The sequence below is a fragment of the Cetorhinus maximus genome, chromosome 9 (genome assembly GCF_964194155.1).
Source record: "Cetorhinus maximus chromosome 9, sCetMax3.hap1.1, whole genome shotgun sequence".
In the NCBI taxonomy this organism is placed as follows: domain Eukaryota; kingdom Metazoa; phylum Chordata; class Chondrichthyes; order Lamniformes; family Cetorhinidae; genus Cetorhinus; species Cetorhinus maximus.
Genome location: NC_135887.1, coordinates 37,848,098 through 37,873,419, shown reverse-complemented (window position 1 = coordinate 37,873,419; position 25,322 = coordinate 37,848,098). Strand labels below are relative to the sequence as shown.

The window sequence follows — 25,322 nt, the reverse complement described above, 5'->3', positions numbered from 1 at the left end:
CCTTTTTTTTTTCCTTATCCAATCCTGTACATTCCTCCACATCCAGGGTTCTCTGAACTTGTTGGTCCCACCTTTCACCTTTGTGGGAACATGTTGGCCCTGCACCCTCACTATTTCCTTTTTGAATGACTCCCACTGCTCTAATGTAGATTTTCCTACAAGTAGCTGCTCCCAGTCCACTTTGGCCAGATCCTGTCTTATCATATTAAAATCAACCTTCCCCCCAATTCAGAACCTTTATTTCCAGTCCATCTTTGTTCTTTTCCATAAGTACCTTAAATCTTACTGAGTTATGGTCACTATCACCAAAATGCTCCTTCACTGAGACTTTTACCACTTGCCCTCCTTCGTTCCCAAAAATTAGGCCCAGCATTGCCCCCTCTCTTGTAGGACTTTCTACATGCTGGCTTCAAAAGCTCTCCTGGATACATTTTAAGAATTCTGCCCCCTCTAAGCCTTTCACACTTTGTCTATCCCAGTTAATATTGGGGAAATTGAAATCCCCTACTATTATTACCCTATTATTTTTACACTTCCCTGAGATTTGCCTGCATATCTGCCCTTCTATCTCTCCCTGACTGTTTGGGGGTCTATAGTACACTCCCGGCAATGTGATTTCCCCTTTTTTGTTTTTAAATTCTACCCATATGGCCTCATTTGAGGAACCTTCTAAGATATCATCCCTCCTTATTGCAGTAATTGACTCTTTGATCAATATTGTGACCCCACTTCCTCTTTTACACCCCCCACCCACCCACCTACCTGCCTCCCCTGAAGATTTTATACCCCGGAATATTGAGCTGCCAGTTCTGCCCCTCCCTCAACAATGTCTCCGTGATAGACATGACATCACATCCCCATGTGTTAATCAACACCCTCAACTCATCTGCCTTATTCGCAAGACTCCTTGCATGAAAATAAATGCCATTCAGTCTTGCCATGCTCCCTTGTGCCTTAACTTGACTATATACGCTCTGCCCTCCAGACTGATTTGGTTTTTCTTCTATACTTGTCTGTGCATCACCCACTGCTATACCTCCTCTCCATATCCCAGCCCCTGTCAAATTAGTTTAAATCTCCAACCCCCCGCTATCCCCGCTACCTAGATCCCTAAATTCTTGTTGCAGGACCTCATCCATCTTTCTACTTATGCCATTGATATCAATGTGAACCACGATCTCTGACTGTTCGCCCTCCCCCTTCAGAATGCCCTGCAGCCGTTCAGTGACATCCTTGACCCTGGCCCCAAGGAGGCAACACACCATCCTGGAGGCAACACACCATCCTGGAGTCATGTTTGCAGCCGCAGAAACGCCTGTCTGTACCCCTTACTATTGAGTCTTCTACCACTTTTGCTTTTCCTCTCTTTCTCCTCCCACCTTGTGCAGCTGGGCTCTGGCTGCACTCCCCAGAGGAATTGTCACTGCAGATTTTATTTTATCCAATGTCCTAACTCCTCTGCAGACCTGCGTCATTAGCAAATTTAAGGAATGAACCCCTGGTGCCAAATCCTTGACTAAATCATGAAGAGAAGCACTCATGATACAAATCATTGCAGGAGTCCACACGTGGCCTGAACACATGTATAACTACCCCAGTTGTTGCGGTAGAGAGGGATCTGAGTGTCCTTATACATAAATCACAAAAAGTTGCATACAGGTACAGCAAGTAACTAGGAAGGAAAATGGAATGTTGGCCTTTACTTAAAGGGGGATGGGATACAGAAGTAGGGGAAGTCTTGCTACAACTGTACAGGCCACTGATAGAGTACTGTGTACAGTTTGGTATCCTTACTTAAGGAAGGATACACTTGTATTGGAAGCACTTTGCAGAAGGTTCACGAGGCTTATTCCTGGAATGAAGGTGTTGTTTTATGAGGAAATGTTGAGCGGGTTCGACCTATACACATTTGAGTGTAGAAGAATGAGTGGTGATCTTATTGAAACATAAACGTAACCTAGTGGGATCTAGATGTCCTGGCATATGAATCACATAAAGTTATAACCCCCCCCGCCCCCCCCAAAAGGTCATTGGTGTGTGGAATGTTCTTCCGCAGAAAGTAGTGGAGGCTGGGTCTTTGAATTTATGCAAGGCAGAGTTGGATAGATTTCCGTTAGGCAAAGGAGTAAAGAGCTTTTTGGGGGAGTTGGGGGGCGGGGTGGGGGGGCGGCAGACATGAAAATGGAGCTGAGATCACAACAAGATCAGCTTTGATCTTGTTGAATGGGGAAGCAGACTCAAAGAGCTGAATGGCCTATTCTTGCTCCTATGTTCCAAAAAAATTCTGAGGGAGCTTGGCAGGGTAGATGTTGAGAGGATATTTCCCCTCGTGGGGAAATCTAGAACTATGAGGTAAAGTTTAAAAATAAGGAGTCTGCCATTCAAGACAGGGATGAGAAGGAATTTCTTCTGAGAGTCATTAGTCTTTGGAATTCTCTTCCACAGAGAGCAGTGGGAGCTGGGTCATTGTCTAACTCAGCCTTGAGTATATTCAGATATTTGATTTACAAGAGAGTCAAGGGTCATGAGGGGCAGATAGGAAAGTGGAGTTAAGGCCGCAATCGGATCAGCCATGATCTTATTGAATGGTGGAGCAGGCTTGATGGGCTGAATGAGCTGCTATTCTTATTTCTTATGATCTTATGACCCTCTGGTTACATGAATGCAAATATTTCACAAAATCCATCTTAAAAGTCTATGCTTTTCTAAAGTGTATAGCTCCAGTTTTTGTGCTGGGAATTACTTTAGAGGCCCTCTTCTGCACCCTTTCCAAAACCTCAATATCATTCGTCATGTGAAGAGACCAAAATGGGATACAATATTCCAAGTGAGGCTTAACCAAGTACATCAACTCTTATTTGGAAAGATTGATCCAAAATGTTTGTTTTCAAAATAGTTCATTAGTGAGTTGATATCCTTGAGATTGTCCAAGACCCTCCCATCCTACTTGCTTTTTTTAAGGTATCAGCTATGGCTTCTAATTCAGAGGATGTGAGCTCCAAGTCCCAATCAAGAGACTTGAGCACAATATCTTGGCTGACAGTCCAGTGCAGTACTAAGAGAGTGCTGTTCTGTTGGAGATGCCATCTTTTGGATAAGGCTTTAAACTGAAGCCCTGTCTTCTGCTTAGGAAGATGTAAAATGATTCCCTGGGACTGCTTCAGAGAAGAGCATGGGAGTTATTGCTGGTTCCTAGCCAATATTCATCGCTCAATGAACATCAATAATATAGATTATCTCACCATTATCACGTTGTTATTTGTGGACCTCGCTATGCATAAATTGGTTGCCATATATCCTACATCACAACAGAGACTACACTTCAAAAGTATTACAATTGCTGTAAAGCACTTTGGAATGTCCTGAAATTGTAAATATATTTTTTCCATACTTTTGGATGAATGATGATTTTTAAGTAGCAGCATTGAAAATTTGCTAAGTGAATTGCTCATTTGGAGAGCTGGTGCAAACAGAATGGGCCAAATGGCCTCTTTCTGCACTGTAACAATTCTAATTCTGTGGTCTTGGATCACTTGGCATTCATTAAATCTCTGAATGACAGCATGATCTCTCAACCACATTGCTGATTATACATTACATGAACACGCATTTTAGCATTAACTGCTTATTGCAACTTGGATGTCACTAAATAAAGTAAAGGGGGAATTAGAAGGAGTACTCGATGCATGAATGAGGTAGTACTTCTTAGCTCTGCAAACAAGCCACCTGTAAACAACTCTGTTTTGCAAAGTCAGATCATTTCAAGAGTATCTCTCTTGCCAGCAAGAGAAGATTCTGCAACAGCATGCACATTTCATGGTGCTCTTGTACACTAATGATATTACATGTACATATTTCTGAAATACCAGACAAGTCAATGCAATTGCCATAGGTCACTGAACTTGTGTTAAAGCAGATAGAGGAAAAAACCTTCATAAGAAAAGCAATGTTACCTCATTGGTTATTATATTCTGAAACTTGGATCAAGTGGCTAACCTTGTAGTGGTTACTTCAGATTGATAATTGTTGAAGTGTGTGAATATGGAAACGTTTTACACAGTGCAATTTGACAGATATTCATGGACAGATCCAAGTAATTAAGTTTTACATTAACTAGCATGAAAGTAAAATGTAATATTTAAAAGACATCAGTAAAAATAAAATGTAGACTGCAGATGTAGTAGAGATCACTCGGCACAGAGGTAAAGGAGAATTTGTAGTGCATAAATGCTGTACAGCTGTGGAAGTATGTTACAACATAAATACTGTACAGCTGTAGAAATGGATATGGCATACACCTTTAGAAGCAGTCATGTTAGAAAGGTGCAAGCCCTAGTGATAGTTACCTCTTGTATGTTCTACAGTGGCTTTATCTTAATGAATAAATATTGTATTGCTTCAATATCTGTTTACAGTGACTTCTCCTTTCTCTAGATGCATTAGCCCCATCTTTTAGCTGCACAGTGTCGGTAGAAAAATGACTTTGCTCTGGTCTGCTCTCCTCTAGCAATATCTATACAGTGATTTTTTTTTTCCTACTCTAAAATCTCTGGATCTGCGGTATTTATGCACAGCCTTCAGTTGTGCAATATGTATGTATATTATGGCCCCTTCTTGCTCTGGCCGTGTAGTATCTTTGCGCGATGATCCTGAATTAGCTTGGTTATATTGTATCTTTATAATGCCTTTGTGCTTATTTAGCTGTGCATAGTCACTCTGCTCTTTTCTCTTTGGAAGCATACAATAAAATCCATTTCTTTCTCCTTAATTTGGCATAAGTGAAAGACTGGATGGCGCCATAGCCATCATGTCAAGGCATCGTGCAGGTGTGGCTGGGTGCTGTTCAAAAAACACATAAGTTGCTGACATTTCTGTTTTAATTCGAGCTAGCTGTTGCATCCTACATTTTGTAGTCTTGTAAGAGGTTTATGTGACATATTTGCAGTAGAACCTCGCACATCACATCTTCCTGTTTGCAGAGTGCTACACAGACTATCCTTTACCTGGAGCTCTTAATTCTTCGTTTGAAATTGAGCTATTCTGAGGGAGCTCTGACTCTGTTGCACTCTGTTACATCTTCCGCCACATCTTTGAGCCCTTAGCAACAGCTGGGTAAACTTTAAGTATCTTGTTCTTGTTTTAGGTATCTAGTTACTCACTATAGTTTTATCATCTGATGTGCAAGAAAATTCCTACCGAGCTGCAGATGGACCGAACAACTTGTTTTAAGCTACTCATGCATAGAAATTACAACATGGAAACAGGCTGTTTGGCCCACCCAGTCATGTTGGTGTTTGCAAATAGTCAGTCATATTTACCCACCTTGTTCCATATACTTTCATCCCTTTCTCTTTGTCCACCTGTTGTACATGTTCTCATGGTATTGAGAAATTAAGACTCTTGGTGCAGCAGTAGATGGGAGATGTACATATACTACATTTTCTAAAACCTCAAGGTGAAGCAAGATAATGAAGGAACAAGGGCTTTGTGAAGGATCTTTCCAAATCTTCAGTACTTTGCATTTCCCAGGTGCATGTTTCATTGTTACTGCCTTTACGTCAGTCCTTAAAAGGAACATTGTTCATGACAGAAATACCTTTGGTGCGTGTATTTCTGCCCTGCTGCATACAGTGAGGCTGTGTTTAAAACCCACTAAATCCAGAGATGGTTGAATGCAATGAGTTCAAAAATTAAACCCACCCTCTACTGAAATCTGGAGTCATTAGTGTAATTATGTGTCAATCTATAATGTGTTGAAAGGCTGGATTTCAAATTGGTTCTTCAACTTGCAGTGCAATTGTTTTGTTTACTTGGGAGCCTTGCACACCAGTGTTCTTTTCAATGATGTTTAATGCTGGAATATCCCATTAAACCTAAATGTTTGAAGGATGAGACCATTAAGGTCAGTACTTAATGTGTTATGATCGAACTTGCAGATTCATAAGTGATGGTTTGTGATTCTGTATCAGAACAAAAAAGGAACAGAGGAGATGTTAGGGAATGGGGAAATTGAATGTAAATATTTAGAAAACTGTAGATCGTATGAAAGTCTGTTGTCTGATGAGATCAATGATATAAAAGGCTGGAATTCTAAAGCCTCTATTTTACATTGATCAGTTTCATCTCCATCTATTGTGTTAGCTCACCAGAAGGTATTGTTAGATATTGATCTTATTAAAGATTTAAATTCTTCTGCCAGTTTGAAGGATACAGCCTATTGTCCATAATATTGACTCCATGATGTGTAAAAACAAGAGAATTTAGTAGCTTTTGAATGAATTCATTTCAAAAAAAATGTCCCAGACATTTATGTGAAAGAGAGCAATGTCTGGTGAAGGTAATGTAAATTTAAAAAAACTGTTTTATCATTTTATTTGTTATGTCTGTTGTAAGTTTTTAAACTGATGTTGCCTCTCAACGATACTTTGGAGTTGAGTTGTTTTTCAGTACTTATAGTATTGGCACTTTAACCCACCAAGAAGTTGAAAAATGTCTTCAATTTGCATAACTTGGCAACCACAATGCACATTAAATTCACAACTTGCAACATGATATTTGCTAGAAGAGTCAATGGCATAAATTCTATTTCAGTATTGATTTGGTTTTAGAAAGTGCTTGTATATTTTGAACGGTCACCCCATTGAGTAAGCTGATTGCCAGCTGGAATTAGATCAGTTCGTTTATTCGTGTGCGTGAAGATCAGGGGCCAAACACATTTAGATTTCATTTAAGTGGTGCGTGGGCTTTCAGTCAGTGGAAACTCTATTGCAATCAGAAATAAAAACCCATGTCACTTTTGAATACATTTACTGACTTTAATTACAAGTTAATTGTTTGTAACTAAATGGCCTTGAAATATATTTCAACATCAGTAATGAACGTCCTTTTAATGCATTCTTATATGGTTTATGCCTCAATTGTAGACACATTGATTACCATAATTCTGTCTTCAGATATACCAGGACTAAAGGATAAAATTATGTTGAGATGTTCCTTGGAAGAGTTGGGGGTGATGTAAGTGAGGTGTTTAAGATGATTAAAGGATTTGATAGGGTAAAGGAACTATTTCCTCGAGTGGGGGAGTTCAGAACAAGGGGTGTTAGCTAAAAATTAGAGCAAGACTATTTGGTGATGTCAGGAAACATGCCTTCACACAAAAGGACAGTGAAATTCTGGATTACTCTTCCCCAAAAAGATTTCAAAACTGAAATTAATAGATTTTTATGGTTTGGCAAGGTTATTATGAGTTACAGAACCATTGCAGGTAGATGATTTGATTGAATGGAAGAATAGGCTTGGAAGAATATCCCTGTTCCTATGGTCAACTTTCCACTGTTCCCTACTGCATCCTGTACAAGTACAATTTACATCTCATTCCCTCAAGTTTGCTATTCCACGCTTTACAACCCTGCACCTTAAAATTCCCCACACCACAACCCTCTATCCCGCTCTGTTAATCATTGGCTGCACCCCCCTCCCTTAGTTCCCTGTGCCTTACCATACAAGGTACTGAGTATTGGCTAGACATTTCAGTTTCTAGCAATAAGGGTGATGGATTTTTGTTAGATAATGGTATTGAGTGATTATGGAACCAAAATGTGTAAATGGAGTTGAGATACAAATCATCCATAATCTAATTGAATGGTGGAACAACCTTGAGTGGCTGAAAGGCCTACTTCTATGTGTATGCTCTTATTAAATGCTTTTGAGAATTAGATATGGAATAATGAAAGGCTGTTCCTATTTTTGGAAATCACTCCTCCATTTTAAGGTCCCTGTCACACAAAGTCCAGCAGTTCAGAAGGATGGCTGGTGAAGGCATCACATGCCCACTGAAACTACCAACATGAAATGTACACAAGCGACACTGGAACAACTGTCTGTGTGAGGTATATGTACATATTGGACTTCTGAGCCACAGTCTGTGCTGGAATTTGTTAGAGTAGGTCATAATGCAGTGTGCCTGATTCATTAAGACTTTTTCCTGCACCCTTAAGCTCAGGAATGTTCTGCCGTGTAAGTTACTGTAAGTATAAGTTAGTAACAGTGCAGTGAGGATAACAGGGCATCTGGGACCTTAATGAACAATGGGACAGTGTATCTCCTTGACCACTGAGATTTAAGGATTGAGAAATAAACCAAGGAAGGAGGACGAATTAGAATGTGTGAAATCAGAAATAGAGAAAGATTGGATCATGAAGAGATTTAAAAAAGAGACAAAGGAAAAGAAAAATAATTAATTTTGATGTTTTTAAAATCTCCTACAACAATTCACTACCTGCAGAGTTTAAGTTGTGCTCCTTCTGAGCCTGAAGGGATAATTGGCAGTAACTAGCAATTATGTCATTAAGAGTGCTTAGGCAATTAATTGCTTGACTTAACTCTGGTGTGAGTTAACTGCATATTAAATGTGTAAATACAGTAACTTCTTGATACTCATGGGGAAGTTAAAGACAAGAAGTTGTTTTCACAAAGCTTATGGCAACTTGCAATTCATGGGGAATCTCTTGGTTGTCACAAGCTGCTGGTTCTTTACAGAATAATAGCATGCATCCCTCACACACATTTTTACAGAAAATTCATCCCAATATGCACATGAAGGAACTCTGAGCCAAAATAATGTATACTATATAATACGTACACCAATCCAGACCACAGTGTTTTTTCATTATACACACACGCATGACCTCATATGAATAATATGATATAGGCACAAGGGACTAGAATCATTGGGTGTGTACAATATAATGTGCTTGCATGTGGCAGCTTACCACTGTGTATATACACATGCAAGGAACCTGGAATTACTGCTGTGTGAAATATAATGGTATGTACAATATAATGTATACATGAACCATGGAATTATTATATTTGCATGATATAATGCATACACTAGGGGCCCTGAAACCTCATATGTATAGATTATGTATACTGGGAGCCATTGCTTCTATAATATAATGTATGCACGTGGTGCCCAGGACCTGGCCCATATGGCTGATATAATATTTGCACAGTAGCGCTGGAACCACATTATGTGTAATATAATTCTTACATGGACACTGGGATTCCAATGAATGTTTGTGAACTAAAGTGTGTGAGATATGTCCCACACACGGGGAACTGGGGTTGCAGTGTGTGTGTGTCGTGTAATGTATAAATGCAGTGCTAAAACTGTAATTTTGTGTAATATAATGTATGTTTTGGCTCTGAAATTGTGGCGTGTGTAATATATAGACACAGTGCTGTCTTTGATTAAGTTTTAAGGTCTTGGATTAAGTTGGATGGGTTTTAACCAGCTGTTGCTAACATCTGTATTGTAAAGTTGTTTTGTGCCTTCGTATTGACCCCATATTGTCTGTATCACAAGTATAAGGTGGTGTCGGACTAAACTCACCTTTTTAATTCCTTGTTGCATTTGTCTTTCCAGGTTGTGTGCTAGTTACCCCCAAAAGCTGCTCGTTCCAGTGTGGATCACAGATAAACAGTTGGAGAGCGTAGGGACCTTCAGATCTTGGAAAAGGATTCCTGTGGTTGTTTACAGGTGAAGCTCTTAAATTTTAATTGTTACGATTTCTTCATTCTCAGTACAGAGCTCCACCTGGAGGCTTTTATGTTCCAAAACGACCAAATAAGATGGATTTATCAGAGATAATTTTCTTACCATGGTGTGCAATACACCATGTTATTAATGAACTCCATTTATTGACTGTTATAATGCATAATTAAATGTAAAAACTGACATTTTTTTAACTTGTGGATATTACAGGTCATTAGTAAAGCTTAGCATAGTTTGTTCAGAAGGAGTTGGAATATATTTAGGCTCTAGATAACAAGCCTGGTATTTAATTGTATCTGAAGAGCAGTGAGTTCTCAAGTGTCCCAGCCAACATTTCTTCCCTCAGCAACTGTTCTTAAAAAAAAAATGAATAACAGCTTCTTGATCTTACTGCCACTGTGCTGCTATGTTCACTTATATAATCATAATTCATAAGAGTCATCAAGTTTATGTATGTGATGGTGATATGTTTCCTAGCGAAATACAGGTTCAGAACGAGGTTAGAGTGATCATTAGTGTGCAAAGCTGATCCTGTTCAACAGGTGTAATGCGACCTGTGAGGATAAGGACTGTTGGAAGGACTGCCAGAATGCGGACCACAGCATGTTGGAGCAGGAGGCTGTCCAAAGGGTGGAGGAGAAGGAAGAAGTGTAACATAATAGTTGTACAGGGTTCAATAATTAGGGGGACATAGCATCCTTTGTAAGGAGGATCTAGAGTCTCCATGATAATTTGCCCACCTGGTGCCAGGATGAAGGACATCTTGAATCTGCTTCACTTGGAGAGGTGGGGGTTGGTGGGCTTCTAGTCATTGTGATCCAGATTGGTACTGACAACATGGGGAAGAGTAGACAAGGAGTCCTATTTTGCAAACACAACGATCTAGGAACTAAATGAAAGGATAGAACCTCCAGGGTTATATTTGCTGGATTATTACTGGAAACATGCAAATTAGTGTAGGGACAAGTAGATTTATTGAACATATGGCTGAAAGAGTGGTGTTGGAAAGAAGGATTCTATTTCATGGGAGATTGGCACCAGTACTGGGTGAGAGAGCTCAGGTGGAATAGGTATTCTAGATAATAGTTCAAAAACAAATGAGATGGAAGAGAGTAGAAAAACAGGTTATGATCTGTGACCCGAAAAATGTACTTATGTGCATGAAGTGTGCATGAGGAACAAATTGAATGAATTGCAGGCACAAATTCAACTTGAAGGCTATTACATGATAGCCATTACGGAGACCTGGCTGGTCAAGACTGGGAACTATACATACCAGGTCGCTACAGGAAAGTTGGGGAGAAGGTAGAGGAGGAGCAGTCTTATTGATTAAGGATGAAACTACTTCATAATGAGAGATAAGCAGGCAGTGGATATTTTATGGGTAGAATTGAGAAGTAGAGCAGGAGTTAAGACATTAGTGGGAGTTGAGTATAGTTCTGGCTGCAGTTATGAAGTGGTAGATGCTATAAATGCAGAGATTAGGCAAACTTTCAGCAAAGGTAGGGTGCTTTTAATTAGGGACTTTAACTTTCATATAGATTAGAATAAACAAACTAGCACATGTCAGATGATAGTGGACTTCTGGTATGTCTGATATAGTTTTCTGCAACAATGCGTCCTAAACCAATAAGGAGGTGGGCCATATTAGATTTAGTAATGAGCAAGATTTAGTTAATAACCCCGTATGGTGTGTGAACATTTATCAAATACCATAATAACATGATCATGTTCAATGTGATGTTTGAAGGAAAGAAATGTGAAATACCTATCAAGATTCTAGATTTAGAGAAAGCTGTCTTCAATGTGATGAGATGCAGACTGTCCACAGTAAACTTGGCAAATCTGTTAATGGGCAAAACGACAAAAGATCAGTGGAGGTTTTTAAAAAAGCACTTAATGCGAAACAGAATCAGATAAAACATCTAAGAGTCGCAAGATTTCTACTTGCCAAAAGTAAACAGCATGGACAACGAAAGAGGCAAGAGACAACATAAAGCTAAAAAATATACTCCACATCTGGAGTACTGTGTGCAGTTTTGTCTGCCACACTATAGGCAGGAAGTGATTGCACTAGAGAGGGTGCAGAGGAGATTGACCAGGATGTTGCCTGGGCTGGAGCGTTTCAACTATTTGGAGAGATTGGATAGGCTGGGGTTGTTTTCCTTGGAGCTGGGAAGGCTGAGGGGGGACCTGATTGAGATGTACAAAATTATGAGGGACATAGATAGGGTAGATAGGAGGAAACTTTTCCCCTTAGTGGAGGTGTCATTAACCAGGGGGCTTAGATTTAAGGTAAAGGGCAGGAGGTTTAGAGGGGATTTGAGGAAAAAATGTTTCACCCAGTGGTGGAGGCTATCCGGAACTCTCTGTACGAAAGGATGGTAGAGGCAGGAACACTCACAACATTTAAGACGTATTTGGATGAACATTTGAAACACCATAGCATACAAGGCTACAGGCCAAGTGCTGGAAAGTGGGATTAGAGTAGATAGGGGCTGGATGACTGGCGTGGACACCGTGGGCCAAAGGGCCTCTTTCCATGCTGTAAACCAGCACACAAAAATGCTATAAATAACACATCCTGGCAAATGGGAAAGATACAGAGAACAGCGAAGGGTGACAAAATCAGTAGTAACAGCTACAAAAACGGAGTATGAAAATAAGCTTGCAAGGGATATCAGAATCAACACAAATTTTTACAATTACATTAGGTGATCAGGAGCATTGTGTGCCCTTAAACTGATTGTGGTAATATTATCAATGAAAATAAGCAAGTGGCTGGGGTATTTAATAACTACTTTGCGCCAGTAATCACAGCAGAGGATGGTCAGCATGCTGGAAATCCCAAGGAATCTAATATTGAATCAGGGTCAGGGACTTGCCCAAATTAATGTAAGCAAAAAAAAGTAATGAAGACAAGAAAGGCATTAATGAGTTATATCCCCAATACCAGATGGTTTCCATCCCAAGGTTTTAAAGGAACATTGCCAATGCCTTAACTATAAAGTCCCCTCACTTCAGCAACTTTTAAATTGGAAAGTTGTGCCTATTACTCTGCTATTTAAGAAAGGTATGAGAGGGGAAGCAGCGAATTGTAAAACAGTTAGTCTAACACCTGTCAGGGAATTACCAGAATTTATAATTAAGCATAGGGTGACCAAATATCTTAAACTTTCTGCCGATCAAAGAGAGGTGAAGCAGAAAAACAGCATCTATATTTATGTGTACTACTTTCAATTTAGTGTGGTGTATTTGCTGCTGACAATGTAGCCTGCTGTACACTGGGGAGACCAAATGCAGATTGGGTGACCGCTTTGCAGAATACCTCCATTTGGTCTACAAGCATGACCCCGAGTTTCTGGTTGCCTATCGTTTTAATTCTCCGCCTTGTTTTCATGCTGACCTCTCTGTCCTTGGCCTTCTGCAGTGTTCTAATGAAGCTCAATGTGACTTTGAGGAATGCCACCATAACTTTTGATTAGGCAATTTACAGCCTTCCAGACTCGAACATTGGATTCAACAATTTCACACTGTAATCTCTACCCTCCTTTTGTTTCCTTTCTCTTTGAAGTTTTTTGGTGTTACTTCAGTTTTTGCTTTTAGCAGCAGTATTCATTATTCTGCCCATTCACACCTCCTCTAGAAACCATTTTTTTCTTGCACCATTGCCTCTCCTTGTCATCTACTCTTTTACAGACTTTCCCTTTTGTTCTTTTTCCCACCCTCCCCACGTTCCCTTGTTTAAAACCTATTACATTTCTAATTTTTCCTAGATCTATTGATAAGTAATCAGCCAGAAATGTTAACGGTATCTTGCTCCATAGATGCTGCCTGACCTGTTAAGAATGTCTAAGAATGTTACTTACATGGTCTTCCAGAAGGCAGTTAATAAAGTCCCTCCATAAGAGACTGTTAGCTAAAGCAGAAGCCCATGGAATTGAAGGCTTATTATTGGCTCGGTGAGGCAAATGGCTGAGTGGCAGGCGATGGAGAGTTGGGGTAATGGGCAAGGTACTCTAATTGGTAGGATGTGAGTAGTATCCTGCCAGAATCTGTTTAGGCCTCAACTATTCACTGTATTTATTAATGACTTGGAAGATGGGATATAAAGCCACATATCCAAATTTGCTGATGATGGGCAATGGATGCAAAAAAATTGTTAAAAGATACAGATTGCTTAAGTGACTGCGCAAAACTGTGGCACATAGATTTAACTGTAGGAAAATATGAGATCATCCACTTTGACCTAAGAAGGATAGAGCGGAGTATTTTCTAAATGATGAAAAGCTCAAAACATTGGGGGTCCAAAGAGACTTGGGAGGCCAGGTACAGGGATGGGTATGGACATGTTTCGAAAGCAATCAAAAAGGCTAATGGGACGATGGCCTTTATATCCAGAGGACTAGAATACATGGAGGTAGAGGTCATGCTTCAGCTATACAAAGGCCTGGTTAGACCATTCCTGCAGAACTGAGAGTAGTTCTGGCCATTGCACGTTAGATCTTGGAAGGAGTACAACGTAGGTTTACCAGAATGATACCTAGATTGCAAAAGTTAAATTACGAGGAGAGACTACACAAACTAAGGTTATATTCCCTGGAATTTAAAAACTTAAGGGTGAATTGATCAAAATTTTCAAGATATTAAGAGGAACATATAGGGCAGATAGAGAAAAACTATTTCCACCGGTTGGTGAGTCTAGGACTAAGGAACGCGGTCTAAAAATTAGAATCAGGCTTTTCAGGAGTGAAATTAGGAAACACTTCTACACTTAAAGGGAGGCGTAAGTTTGGAACGCACTTTTTCAGTCAGCAATTGATGCTAGATCAGTTCTTCAGTTTAAACCTGAGATTGATAGATTTCTGTTAACTAAAGGTATTAAGGGATATGGGGCAAAGTTGTGTATATGGAGTTAGGTTGCAGATTTGCCATGATCTCATTGAAGGCAGAACAGCTTAAGGGGCTAAATGGCTATTCCTGTTCTTAACAGGAGGCATAATAAAGCACTATATAAAAATAGTAGAAAAAAATCTTCACGCAGCAAATGTTTAAGGTCTGGAATGTACTGCCTGAGAGTGTGGTGGAGGCAAGTTCAATAAAAGCGTTCAAAAGAGAATAAAACTGTTATCTGAACTCCCTGACCTTACCCTCTCTGATGCTGAACGTTCAGTGCTCAGCAAAGGACTCAGTTTCATACCCTTACGCCCTCACCTCAATGAATTTTGGGCTTGGCACGATGCTGAACTCTTCTTCTGCCGCCTTCGTCTCCGTGCTCACTTCTTTGGGCAGGAGTCCTCTCCCTGTTCAATGGATCCTTTTACCCGCCTCAAATATTCTCCCTCCACCCGGACCCCTCCCTCTGGATTCTTACCTGCTCTTGATGTTTTCATTGAGAACTGTCGGCGTGACATCAGTCATCTCAATTTCTCTGCTCCTCTCACCCATTCTAACCTGTCTCTTTCTGAACTTGCCACACTCCATTCTCTCAGGTCCAACCCTGACTTTGTCATCAAACCTGCTGACAAGGGTGGTGCTGTTGTTGTCTGGCGCACTGACCTCTATCTCGCAGAGGCTGAGCGTCAACTCGCAGACACTTACTCCTAACTACCCCTGGACCATGACCCCACCAATGAACAATAAGCCATTGTTTCCAGGACTGTCACTGACCTTATCTCCTCTGGAGTTCTTCCCTCCACAGCTTCCAACCTCATGGTCTCCCAACCTCGCACGGCCCGCTTCTACCTCCTACCCAAAATCCACAAACAGGACTGTCCCAGCAGACCGATCGTGTCAGCCTGTTCCTGCCCTACGGAACTCATTTCTTGCTGCCTTGACTTCATTCTCTCTCCCCTTGTCCAGTCTCTTCCCACCTACATCCGCGATTCCTCTGACGCCCTACATCATATCAGCAATTTCCAGTTCCCTGGCCTCAACCGCCTCCTCTTCACCATGGACGTCCAATCCCCCCACCAGGATGGTCTGAGGGCTTTCCGCTTCTTCCTCGAACAGGGGCCCGAAAAATCCCCATCCACCACCACCACTCCTCCGTCTGGCTGAACTTGTTCTCTCACTGAACAATTTCTCCTTAAACTCGTCTCACTTCCTCCAAATAAAAGGTGTGGCTATGGGTACCCGCTTGGGCCCCAGTTATACCTGTCTCTTTATGGGGTATGTGGAACATTCCTTGTTCCAGTCCTACTCAGGCCCCCTCCCACAACTCTTTCTCCGGTACATTGATGACTGCTTTGGTGCTGTTTCATGCTCTCATCTGGACCTGGAAAAATCTATTAATTTTGCTTCCAATTTCCACCCCTCCATCATTTTCACATGGTCCATCACTGACACTTCCTTTCCCTTCCTTGACCTCTCTGTCTCAATTTCTGGTGATAGACTGTCCACCAATATTCATTACAAGCCTACCGACTCCCACAGCTACCTTGACTACAGCTCCTCATATCCTGCTTCCTGTAAGGACTCAATCCCATTCTCTCAGTTCCTTCGCCTCCGAGGCATCTGTTCCGATAATGCCAATTTCCAAAACAGTTCCTCTGACATGTCTTCTTTCTTAACTGAGATTTTCCACCCATGGTGGTTGACAGGGCCCTCAACCGTGTTCGGCCCATCTCCCGTGCATCCGCCCTCACACCTTCCTCTCCCTCCCAGAACCATATAGGGTCCCCCTTGTCCTCATTTATCACCCCACCAACCTCCGCATTCAAAGGATCATCCTCCGCCATTTCCGCCAACTCCAGCATGATGCCACCACCAAACACATCTTCCCTTCACCCCCCCTGGCGGCATTCCGTAGGGACCGTTCCCTCCCAGACACCCTGGTCCACTCCTCCATCACCCCCAACACCTCAACCCCCTCCCATGGCACCTTCCCATGCAACCGCAGAAGGTGCAACACCTGCCCCTTTACTTCTCCCCTCCTCACCGTCCAAGGGCCCAAATACTCCTTTCAAGTGAAGCAGCACTTCACTTGCACTTCCCTCAATTTAGTCTACTGCATTCGCTGCTCCCAATGCGGTCTCCTCAACATTGGAGAGACCAAACGCAGACTGGGTGACCGCTTTGCAGAACACCTTCGGTCTGTCCGCAAGCATGACCTGGACCTCCCTGTCGCTTGCCATTTTAACACGCCACCTTGCTCTCATGCCCACATGTCCGTCCTTGGCCTGCTTGCAATGTTCCAGTGAAGCTCAACGCAAACTGGAGAAACAGCACCTCATCTTCCGCTTAGGCACTTTGCAGCCTTCTGGACTTAACATTGAGTTCAACAACTTCAGATCATGAACTCTCTCCTCCATCCCCACCCCTTTCCGACCCCCCTTTTTCCAATAATTTATATATTTTTAAGATATATTTTTTAAAATATGTATTTTTCTTTTCCTGCCTATTTCTATTATTTTTAAATGTATTTCCATTCATTGTTTTATCTTCATCTTTTAGCCCTTTTCGATCCCTTCCCCCCACCCCACCCCCACTAGGGCCATTTGTCACTTGCTTGACCTGCTTTCTACCCTTAATGTCACCATTAGAACATTCCTTAGCTAATATCACCACTGTCAACACCTCTTTGTCCTTTTGTCTATGACATCTTTGGCAATCTCTTCTTTGCCTCCACCTATCACTGGCTCTCTATCCAGCGCTACCTGTCCCACCCCTCTCAACCAGATTATATTTTATCTCATTTCTATTTTTCCTTAGTTCTGATGAAGAGTCATACAGACTCGAAACGTTAACTGTATCCCTCTCCGCAGATGCTGTCAGACCTGCTGAGTTTTTCCAGCTATTTTTGTTTTTGTATCTGAAAAGGAAGTATGTTTAGGGTTACGGGGAGAAGGCAAGAGAATAGCACTAAGGGAATTGCTTGTTCGGAGAGCTAGTGCAGACATGATGGGCCTAAAGGCTGCCTCCTGCGTTGTAACAATTCTGTGATTCTGTCATCAAACATTATTAATGATCATTTGTGCTTTCATGACATTGTGGTATGGTGTGAGCACTGTGATGTGGTGTGAGCATGCCCTTTTCAAACCATTGCTGAAACACTTGTGGTTTAAAATAGAAAGCATTGGGATTTATGCAGTGCCTTATGTCCTAAAGTATCCCTGAGATTAGTTTATATACTTTTTCTACATATCAAGCTAATCTTCTGTAAAGTAGCTTGTGCTATTGTCATTGCTGCACTCTAGCCTTCCTATGAAGGCTCAAATATCAAGGTACTGAACCTTTTACTTAGAACTTCCTAATTTAACTTAAGTATTCCTTTAACCTAAATGGTAATGGAGTTGTGAAATAAGTTACGAGGAAAGCAGATGTTATAAGCTGATTTAATCATACCTTTTTCAATAGCCTGCCCCAGATTCGTTAGAGACCCTCTAACTGCATATGAAATGCACACAGCTTTGGTTTAAATATCCATGTAGTTTGAACTACAGCACTTGTCAACATTAGAAATGGACATCAAAACTATGTAGTACCATGACCTTTACTATTCCTTGATAATTCAGCATTGCAGTAAATTACTACTAAAGCCTACCTTCCAATGCAATATCAAACACTGTGGGGAGTTATCCACTTTATTATATCATCGAGAATACTGACCAGAATCATGTTTCTACTAGCTTATATACAAGAAATATGATCATACAGAAAATTGATAAACTGTATTTCAGTAGTAATTTATTGCAATGCCAAATTATCAAGAAGAGCTTCCCATAAAGAGTTATTTTTGGAGTACAGAAAGTTTTATTCAAGTAGAATGCTGAAGTGGGGCGAGAGCCTGAGTGATGTAGTTGGTCGTGCCCCTACTTCTGAACCAGAAAGCCCCAGGTTTGATACCCACTTCAGAAGTTGGTGGTTACAGGAAATCCCAGCCACTGGTGCAGGCATGCATGCATGTATCAGTGATGGTGCACAGCCTGGTTAAATGGGAAGGGTTAGTGGCAGGAAAAGCATCAGCTGTAAAACCACCTGACAAAATTATGGTTGATATGAAAGGTGATTGACCTGAATTGTGACAACCCTGTGTAATGGAAAAAGCTGAAAGAAGAAGAGGGAGAATGCTGAAGTAGGGGCTGTGCAGGTACATGTATGCAAGCAGACTTTCCAAATAACTGAGGCAATTAAACATTGTTTAATTTAGTACTGCGTATAAATCCTGATCTCTGTTGGCACAGTATTACACCTCATTTGATCTCAGTCTCATTGAGGTAGAGAGGAGAAAACTAACCAAGGTTTCTCCTGCTGAGTGTTATCCAGTGACTGTTTATGTAGGTGGTGCTTGGCTGTGATGTCCTGTGATTGAGTATTCGATCTACATGTGAATTTTGTAAAGAAAAATAATTTTGGCTGTTGACAGATGTGCTAGTTCTGAAGGATACTAAGTACTCAGAAGGATTAATATACACCATTTATTTTTTGTGATGTGCGCAGCAGCAAAACACTTGCTTTGGGTGTTTTTATTGTACATCACTGCTGCTGCAACTAGTATTCTTTGAACATTCTCGCTTTTTGTAAATTTGATTGCAGATCTATGCTCATTTAGTAAGAATGGCCACTTAAGCACAATACTAGAGGCTGACTGACACCTGTGTAACAACGCCACAGCAGGTGATTCAATGAGTGGCGGCGGGGTTGGGGGTTGTGGTGGGGGGAGCCAAGAGAGAATTTTTTAAAAAGAGAGCAAAGAAACAAAAGCCTGTGGAAGAAATGTTTGTGTGTAGACGGGTAATTCTGAAGTATAAACACTTGGGTGTAAATTTTCTGTTTTCAGCCCTTGATTTTCCATACAAATCAATGAGCCGAAAATTGTGGACTGCATGTGCACACAGCTATTCAGTATGCACTCCTGAGGCAAGGGTCTTCTCTAGGATGTATGAGCAGAAATATCAGTTCTCTATATGTCCTTATAATCTCAAGTCTGCGGGTGAAATTTACACCTAGCTAGAAGACGCCAAGCAATGTGTTTATTTTTTCCAGCTAATAAAATTGGTGGGACGAAAGGGTGTTATTGTTAGAAGAGGTAAAGTTAAAAGCCTAGTGAAGTAATAGAAAATTTACATTCAAAGAGAAAAATATGTATAAAGGAGAAAGGAGATTGTGTGTAAGATAGAGGCATTTTAAGATCCAACTAGTATGAGAAGCTTCCAGCCTGTAAACCCCAAGTCTGATTGCAAGGACCCAGAGCTGAAAGAAACTCAAGAAACTGAATGTGACTGTCCAGGGTATGCTTTGCCAGTGATCTGTTAAATCTGAGTTTTATTGTTACCTTAATGGGAGAGTAACTTAGAGTCAGATTAATTAGGGGATTTTTGTAGTTATTATAGCAGTAATTTGTAGACGTATGCATGAGTTTACAATCTTGTATTAATAAATGTTTAATTTAGTTTCATAAAAAACCTTTTGAGACTTGGTGGTCTTATTACTACTGAATTCAAAGCCTGCATCTTGAAACATACAAATTGCAAAAATGGGTTATGACAGTTGTTTCAAGTTTCCCCTGGAATTTGAACAACTTAGCCTTTACCATCGGCTGTGTCATAATAGTCTGCACTCACTAGCAGTGTTATGTTTTCTCTAGACATCTGCGGAATGGTGCTGTGATATCACGGTGCAGCCAGCCAGAAATCAGCTGGTGGGGCTGGAGGAATGCAGATGATGAATATCTGGTGACATCCATTGCTAAAGCCTGCATCCTAGACCGAGGAACCAAATTGAGTGGAAAGAGCAAAAGTGAGGGAACTTATCTGCCGGACACAGACTTTGGTGAGCTTGCAGAGCAGAAATATCCGTTATACCTAATTGAGAAACTCAAGATCTATTTATTATCCAGAGTGCTTTTTATTTCCTCTTTTCAGGGTACTAATTCATGCTAGAATAAATCATGAATGCCTTCCAGCATCTCACCAAGTGGTAACTCAGCATAGGTGAGCCTAGACGATCTGTAGAGATATCAAAGCCAAACTTATTCTTATTCTTGTTATTATGAGAAAGCTGTGGCTGGTAAAAGTAGGGAAAATCCCAAGATATTCTATAAGTATATCAATGGGAAGAGGATAACCAGGAAAAGAATAGGGCCCATTAGGGACCAAGGGGGCAATCTATGGGTGGAGCCAGAGGACATCAGTAGAGGGTTGAACGTTTACTTCACATCCGTCTTCACCCAAGAGAATGAGGATGAAGGTATCGAACTCGGGGAGAGAGACTGCGAGGTTCTTGAGCAAATTGATATAGGGAGTGACAAGGTATTGGAGGTGTTGGCAGGCTTAAAGGTGGACAAATCTCCAGGTCTGGATGATTTGTATCCCAGACTGCTGAGGGAGGCAACGGAGGAGATCGCAGGGGCTCTGACCCAAATTTTTAATTCCTCTCTAGCCACGGGGGAGGTGCCAGAGGACTGGAGAACAGCTAATGTGGTTCCGCTATTTAAGAAGGGCTGTAGAGAGAAGCCAGGGAACTACAGGCCAGTGAGTCTCACGTCAGTGGTAGGGAAACTATTGGAGAAAATTCTGAAGGAGAGACTCTATCTCTACTTGGAGAGGCAAGGTTTGATCAAGAATAGTCAGCATGGCTTTGTCAGAGGGAGGTCATGTCTAACAAATTTGATCGAATTTTTTGAGGAGGTGACCAGGTGTGTAGATGAGGGTAGTGCAGTTGATGTAGTTTATATGGATTTCAGCAAAGCCTTTGACAAAGTCCCACATGGGAGACTTATAAAGAAGGCAAATGCACATGGGATACAGGGTAATTTGATGAGGTGGATTCAAAATTGGCTTAGTTGTAGGAGACAGAGGGTGATGACAGAAGGATGCTTTAGCGACTGGAAGCCAGTGTCCAGTGGCGTACCACAGGAATCTGTGCTGGGTCCCCTATTATTCGTCATTTATATAAACTACATAGATGACTATGTGGGGGGTAGGATTAGTAAGTTTGCGGATGACACAAAGATTGGCTGGGTGGTTAACAGTGAGATTGAGTGTCTTGGGCTACAGGAAGATATAGATGGGATGGTCAAATGGACAGATAAGTGGCAGATGGAATTTAACCCTAAAAAGTGTGAGGAGTAATTTGACAAGGAAGTATTCAATGAACGGCATGACACTAGGAAGTTCTGAGGAACAAAGGGACCTTGGCGTGTGTGTCCATAGATCTCTGAAGGCGGAGGGGCATGTTAGTGGGGTGGTGAAGAAGGCATATGGGACACTTGCCTTTATCAATCGAGGCATAGATTACAAAAGTAGGGAGGTCACGTTGAAGTTGTATAGAACCTTGGTGAGGCCACAGCTGGAGTACTATGTGCAGTTCTGGTCACCACATTATAGGAAGGATGTGATTGCACTGGAGGGGGTGCAGAGGAGATTCACCAGGATGTTGCCTGGGATGAAACATTTAAGTTATGAAGAGAGGTTGGATAGACTTGGGTTGTTTTCCTTGGAGCAGAGAAGACTGAGGGGCGACCTGATCGAGGTGTACAAGATTATGAGGGGCATGGACAGGGTGGATAGGGAGCAGATGTTCCCCTTAGTTGAAGGGCCAGTCACGAGTTCAAGGTGAGGGACAGGAGGTTTAGGGGGGAAGTGAGGGAAAACTTTTTTACTCAGAGGGTGGTGACCGTCTGGAATGCGCTGCCTGGGAGGGTGGTGGAGGCGGGTTGCCTCACATCCTTTAAAAAGTACCTGGATGAGCACTTGGCACGTCATAACATTCAAGGCTATGAGCCAAGTGCTGGTAAATGGGATTAGGTAGGTAGGTTAGATGTTTCTCACATGTCGGTGTTGACTCGATGGGCCGAAGGGCCTCTTCTGCACTGAGATTCTGTGATATCACTATCTGTTAAGGATCAAGCTGCTCACCACAAAGTTAGGAGCTAATATGTAACAATCTCTTGTTCTAGACTCATCCATAACCTCAGGATCTGTGGCAGAGGGTGGAGGGACACCACAGAAGTTGCTTATTTTGGATGCAAGATCATACACTGCAGCTGTAGCGAACCGAGCGAAAGGCGGAGGTTGTGAGTGTGAAGGTATGCATTACGCACTGGCACAGCATGTGCTCCTGAACCTGATAGGTAGAATTGCATCTCAAGACTGAGTTTTCTCATCCCCTGGCCTGTCAGTCGATACTGATACAATAGATTATGGAAGGAAAGTTTTTGTTTGCCTATGTACAGTAAGTCCCCGCTTAATTAACATCGATTCACTTAACATTGTTTCACCTTAATGTCGCTTGCCACAGACATCCTCTTCTGTGGCATGCCTGCTCACACTTTTCCTTCATTGCTTCTGCTCCCGCCCTCATTCATCCCTTCCCTCCCGCCCTTGCCTTTTACTGTAGTCCCCGGTGTCTGTTCGTCAGTTGTTCCTCTCTGGCTGGCTCCCATTCTGAACTTGCGCTGAAGTCCTGTGCTCCATCTAGTGGCAGAAGTTGGTTAGTGCAGATACTCTTGGGACTTCATCTGTGACCTGCACTGACTAACGTCTTCCGGTAGGTGGACTCTGGTCAATCTAAAAGTACTGTAGGTGAGTGTACTTTTTAAAATATTGTTTTGTGTGTTGTATTTCAAGTGATGTATTTTGTTTTGCAAGTTAATTCAGCTAGGAGTGCACAGTGCAGTACATGTATGGTACAGTATTTGAACTTGTACATTGTTTTTTTCCGAGCAAGAAATGTCCGAAGGAACCGGCTTTAACATCGATTCCTGTGGGAACCTATGATTCACTTAGTCCTGATTTCCAGGAATGCAACCACAACTTTAAGTGAGGATTCCCTGTATACAGTAAGGGTAATAGGCCAGAGCAAGCAGTGTCAGGTTGTAACTCTCCGAACAGCATTGGGGAAGAGTTTATTGTACATCTGTCTCATTACAGAGAGAAGTATTCTGACCAACCTGTTCATCCATCTTCAGGGAGACGCAATGGTGCAAGCAACAATGGGTCCTTCTGAGTACCTTTCAGAGTCTTGATAGCAGATTAGTAGATGACACGTCCAAGTCCTCGAGCTACAGCTGACAATAGTTGAGGTTGAGAGTCCCCTTCGTAGGAGCACCATAAATAAGCATCATGCACATGCAGCTTCCATGACTTTCAACTATTCAGCTACCAATGTGGTTTTAAACTGAAACAATCCCCAAAAATATTTACATGCCCTCAGTACTCCTCTTCTAAATACCATGTAAGCTACTCAAGAGGGTAGCTGACATTCAGAAAACCTGTTTTGATAATATATGGCAGTAGAAAATACATGCTGGTTAGCCAACAATACAGAGGCCAGACAGACAGAAGTTAGAGGGCCCCATAAGATCCTGCTGTACATAGAACAGGTTCCTGGGATCGTTGTTTGAAAAATAGGACCTAAAAAGAATATCTGAAACCTATATCCTGTGTCTTGCATTTGTTAGAATGTACTAAGTATATGACTTCTTTAAATATACATTTAATTATATAATTTAGTTAATTATTGATGAGTTTAAGCATGTCTTGTAAGACAAAGTATCAGCTTGAATGTATAATTTTTAATTCCTAGTGTGCCATAAATGAGAATCTGGATTTTTTGGAAGATACAGGTTAGCGTATATAACTTTTATATATATTAGATTTGTGATTTTAATACGGTTTGAGGAAAGTGGAAAGGTATGAAATTTGAAAAATTGTAATATTTTAAAATGCATTATTTTTGTTTGTTTGGCACAATTGTAAAATTTGGTGCATTGATACCCATGAGTAATATTGCAGCACCCCTTGTCCACTAAAATAACTTAAAATGATAAGAGTAGGGCAGCAGATCATAAGGTTAAAACAGTTCAAAAAGAATTAAGGCTAATATCAAAAAGTTTTCTTCGCACAAAGAATGATCTCCTGGATAGAGTATTGGTAGCAAAGTAGTTGGGATCATTCAATAATCAATTGAATGCTGCAGTGGAGAGTCTATAGGGTCAATCTGGTTGCGTGAATTATGATGGACCATATGGCTCTCTCATCTGTGATATTGTGAAAGAGATTAATGATTATTTTGCTTGTCTGAAGTTGTGACAAACTCGAACCAGATGCTAACTTCCTGGTGAGTATTTAACATTACAAATTAGTTAAAGGCATGTCCAGAATTGATATCAGGTACAATTTTTTCTCACACAACACATAGAATGGGCACCGCTGTAGAGTAGAGGAAACATTCAAACAGCAGTTGGATGCTGCAATAGTCGGGACTGTAGGCTTTTGAGAAAGAATGAACTTGATAGGTCGAATGGTTCCATTGTCTATATGACTCAATTATCTGTTGAAGTATCAGGGCCTAGATGGACATCTTTTCTGTAGACCTAGATATGATCGATGCTGTAATATCCATTGCAGGCAGCAGTAAAAGTTCACTGAATCCTAGACAGCACCTCAGATACTGCTGCCTTCTCCACCCTGATTTGCTGATTCTTTGTTTATTGCAGAGTATTATCCAAACTGTGAAGTGATGTTTATGGGAATGGCAAATATCCACTCAATCAGGAACAGCTTCCATTCACTCCGAGCAGTCTGCAGTCAGATGCCAGACCCTGGAAAGTGAGTGCCATCCTTCTAATGTTGTAAGCTGTTTCAAAGGTAGAGTTAAATTTCCACCTGTCTCATTAGTTGCTGTGTTTATCACCTGCAGAACATACAGTCTTTAACCAATGTGTGTGCAATTGTACAAATCATATACTGGCTGAATTGTGTTTGTACACAACAAAAATTAGCAATTATATAGCACCTTTTAATAGAGCAAAAATGTCCCA

At 41.3% G+C, this 25,322-nt stretch overlaps 1 protein-coding gene across 14 annotated transcripts in view; it reads left to right on the top strand.

Moving 5' to 3' along the window:
* Positions 1 to 25,322, top strand: part of mtmr4 (myotubularin related protein 4) — a 196,294-nt gene that overhangs the window by 120,719 nt on the left and 50,253 nt on the right. For all 14 annotated transcript variants that reach the window (XR_013577531.1, XM_078548543.1, XM_078548538.1 and 11 more), the window contains 4 exons: positions 9,428 to 9,541; positions 20,145 to 20,329; positions 22,458 to 22,586; positions 24,999 to 25,110. Coding sequence is in view for 13 of the 14 variants with exons in the window: in XM_078548543.1 (XP_078404669.1) it covers positions 9,428 to 9,541; positions 20,145 to 20,329; positions 22,458 to 22,586; positions 24,999 to 25,110 (540 nt within the window). In the remaining variant the exon portion in view is untranslated. The remainder of the gene's footprint in view (positions 1 to 9,427; positions 9,542 to 20,144; positions 20,330 to 22,457; positions 22,587 to 24,998; positions 25,111 to 25,322) is intronic.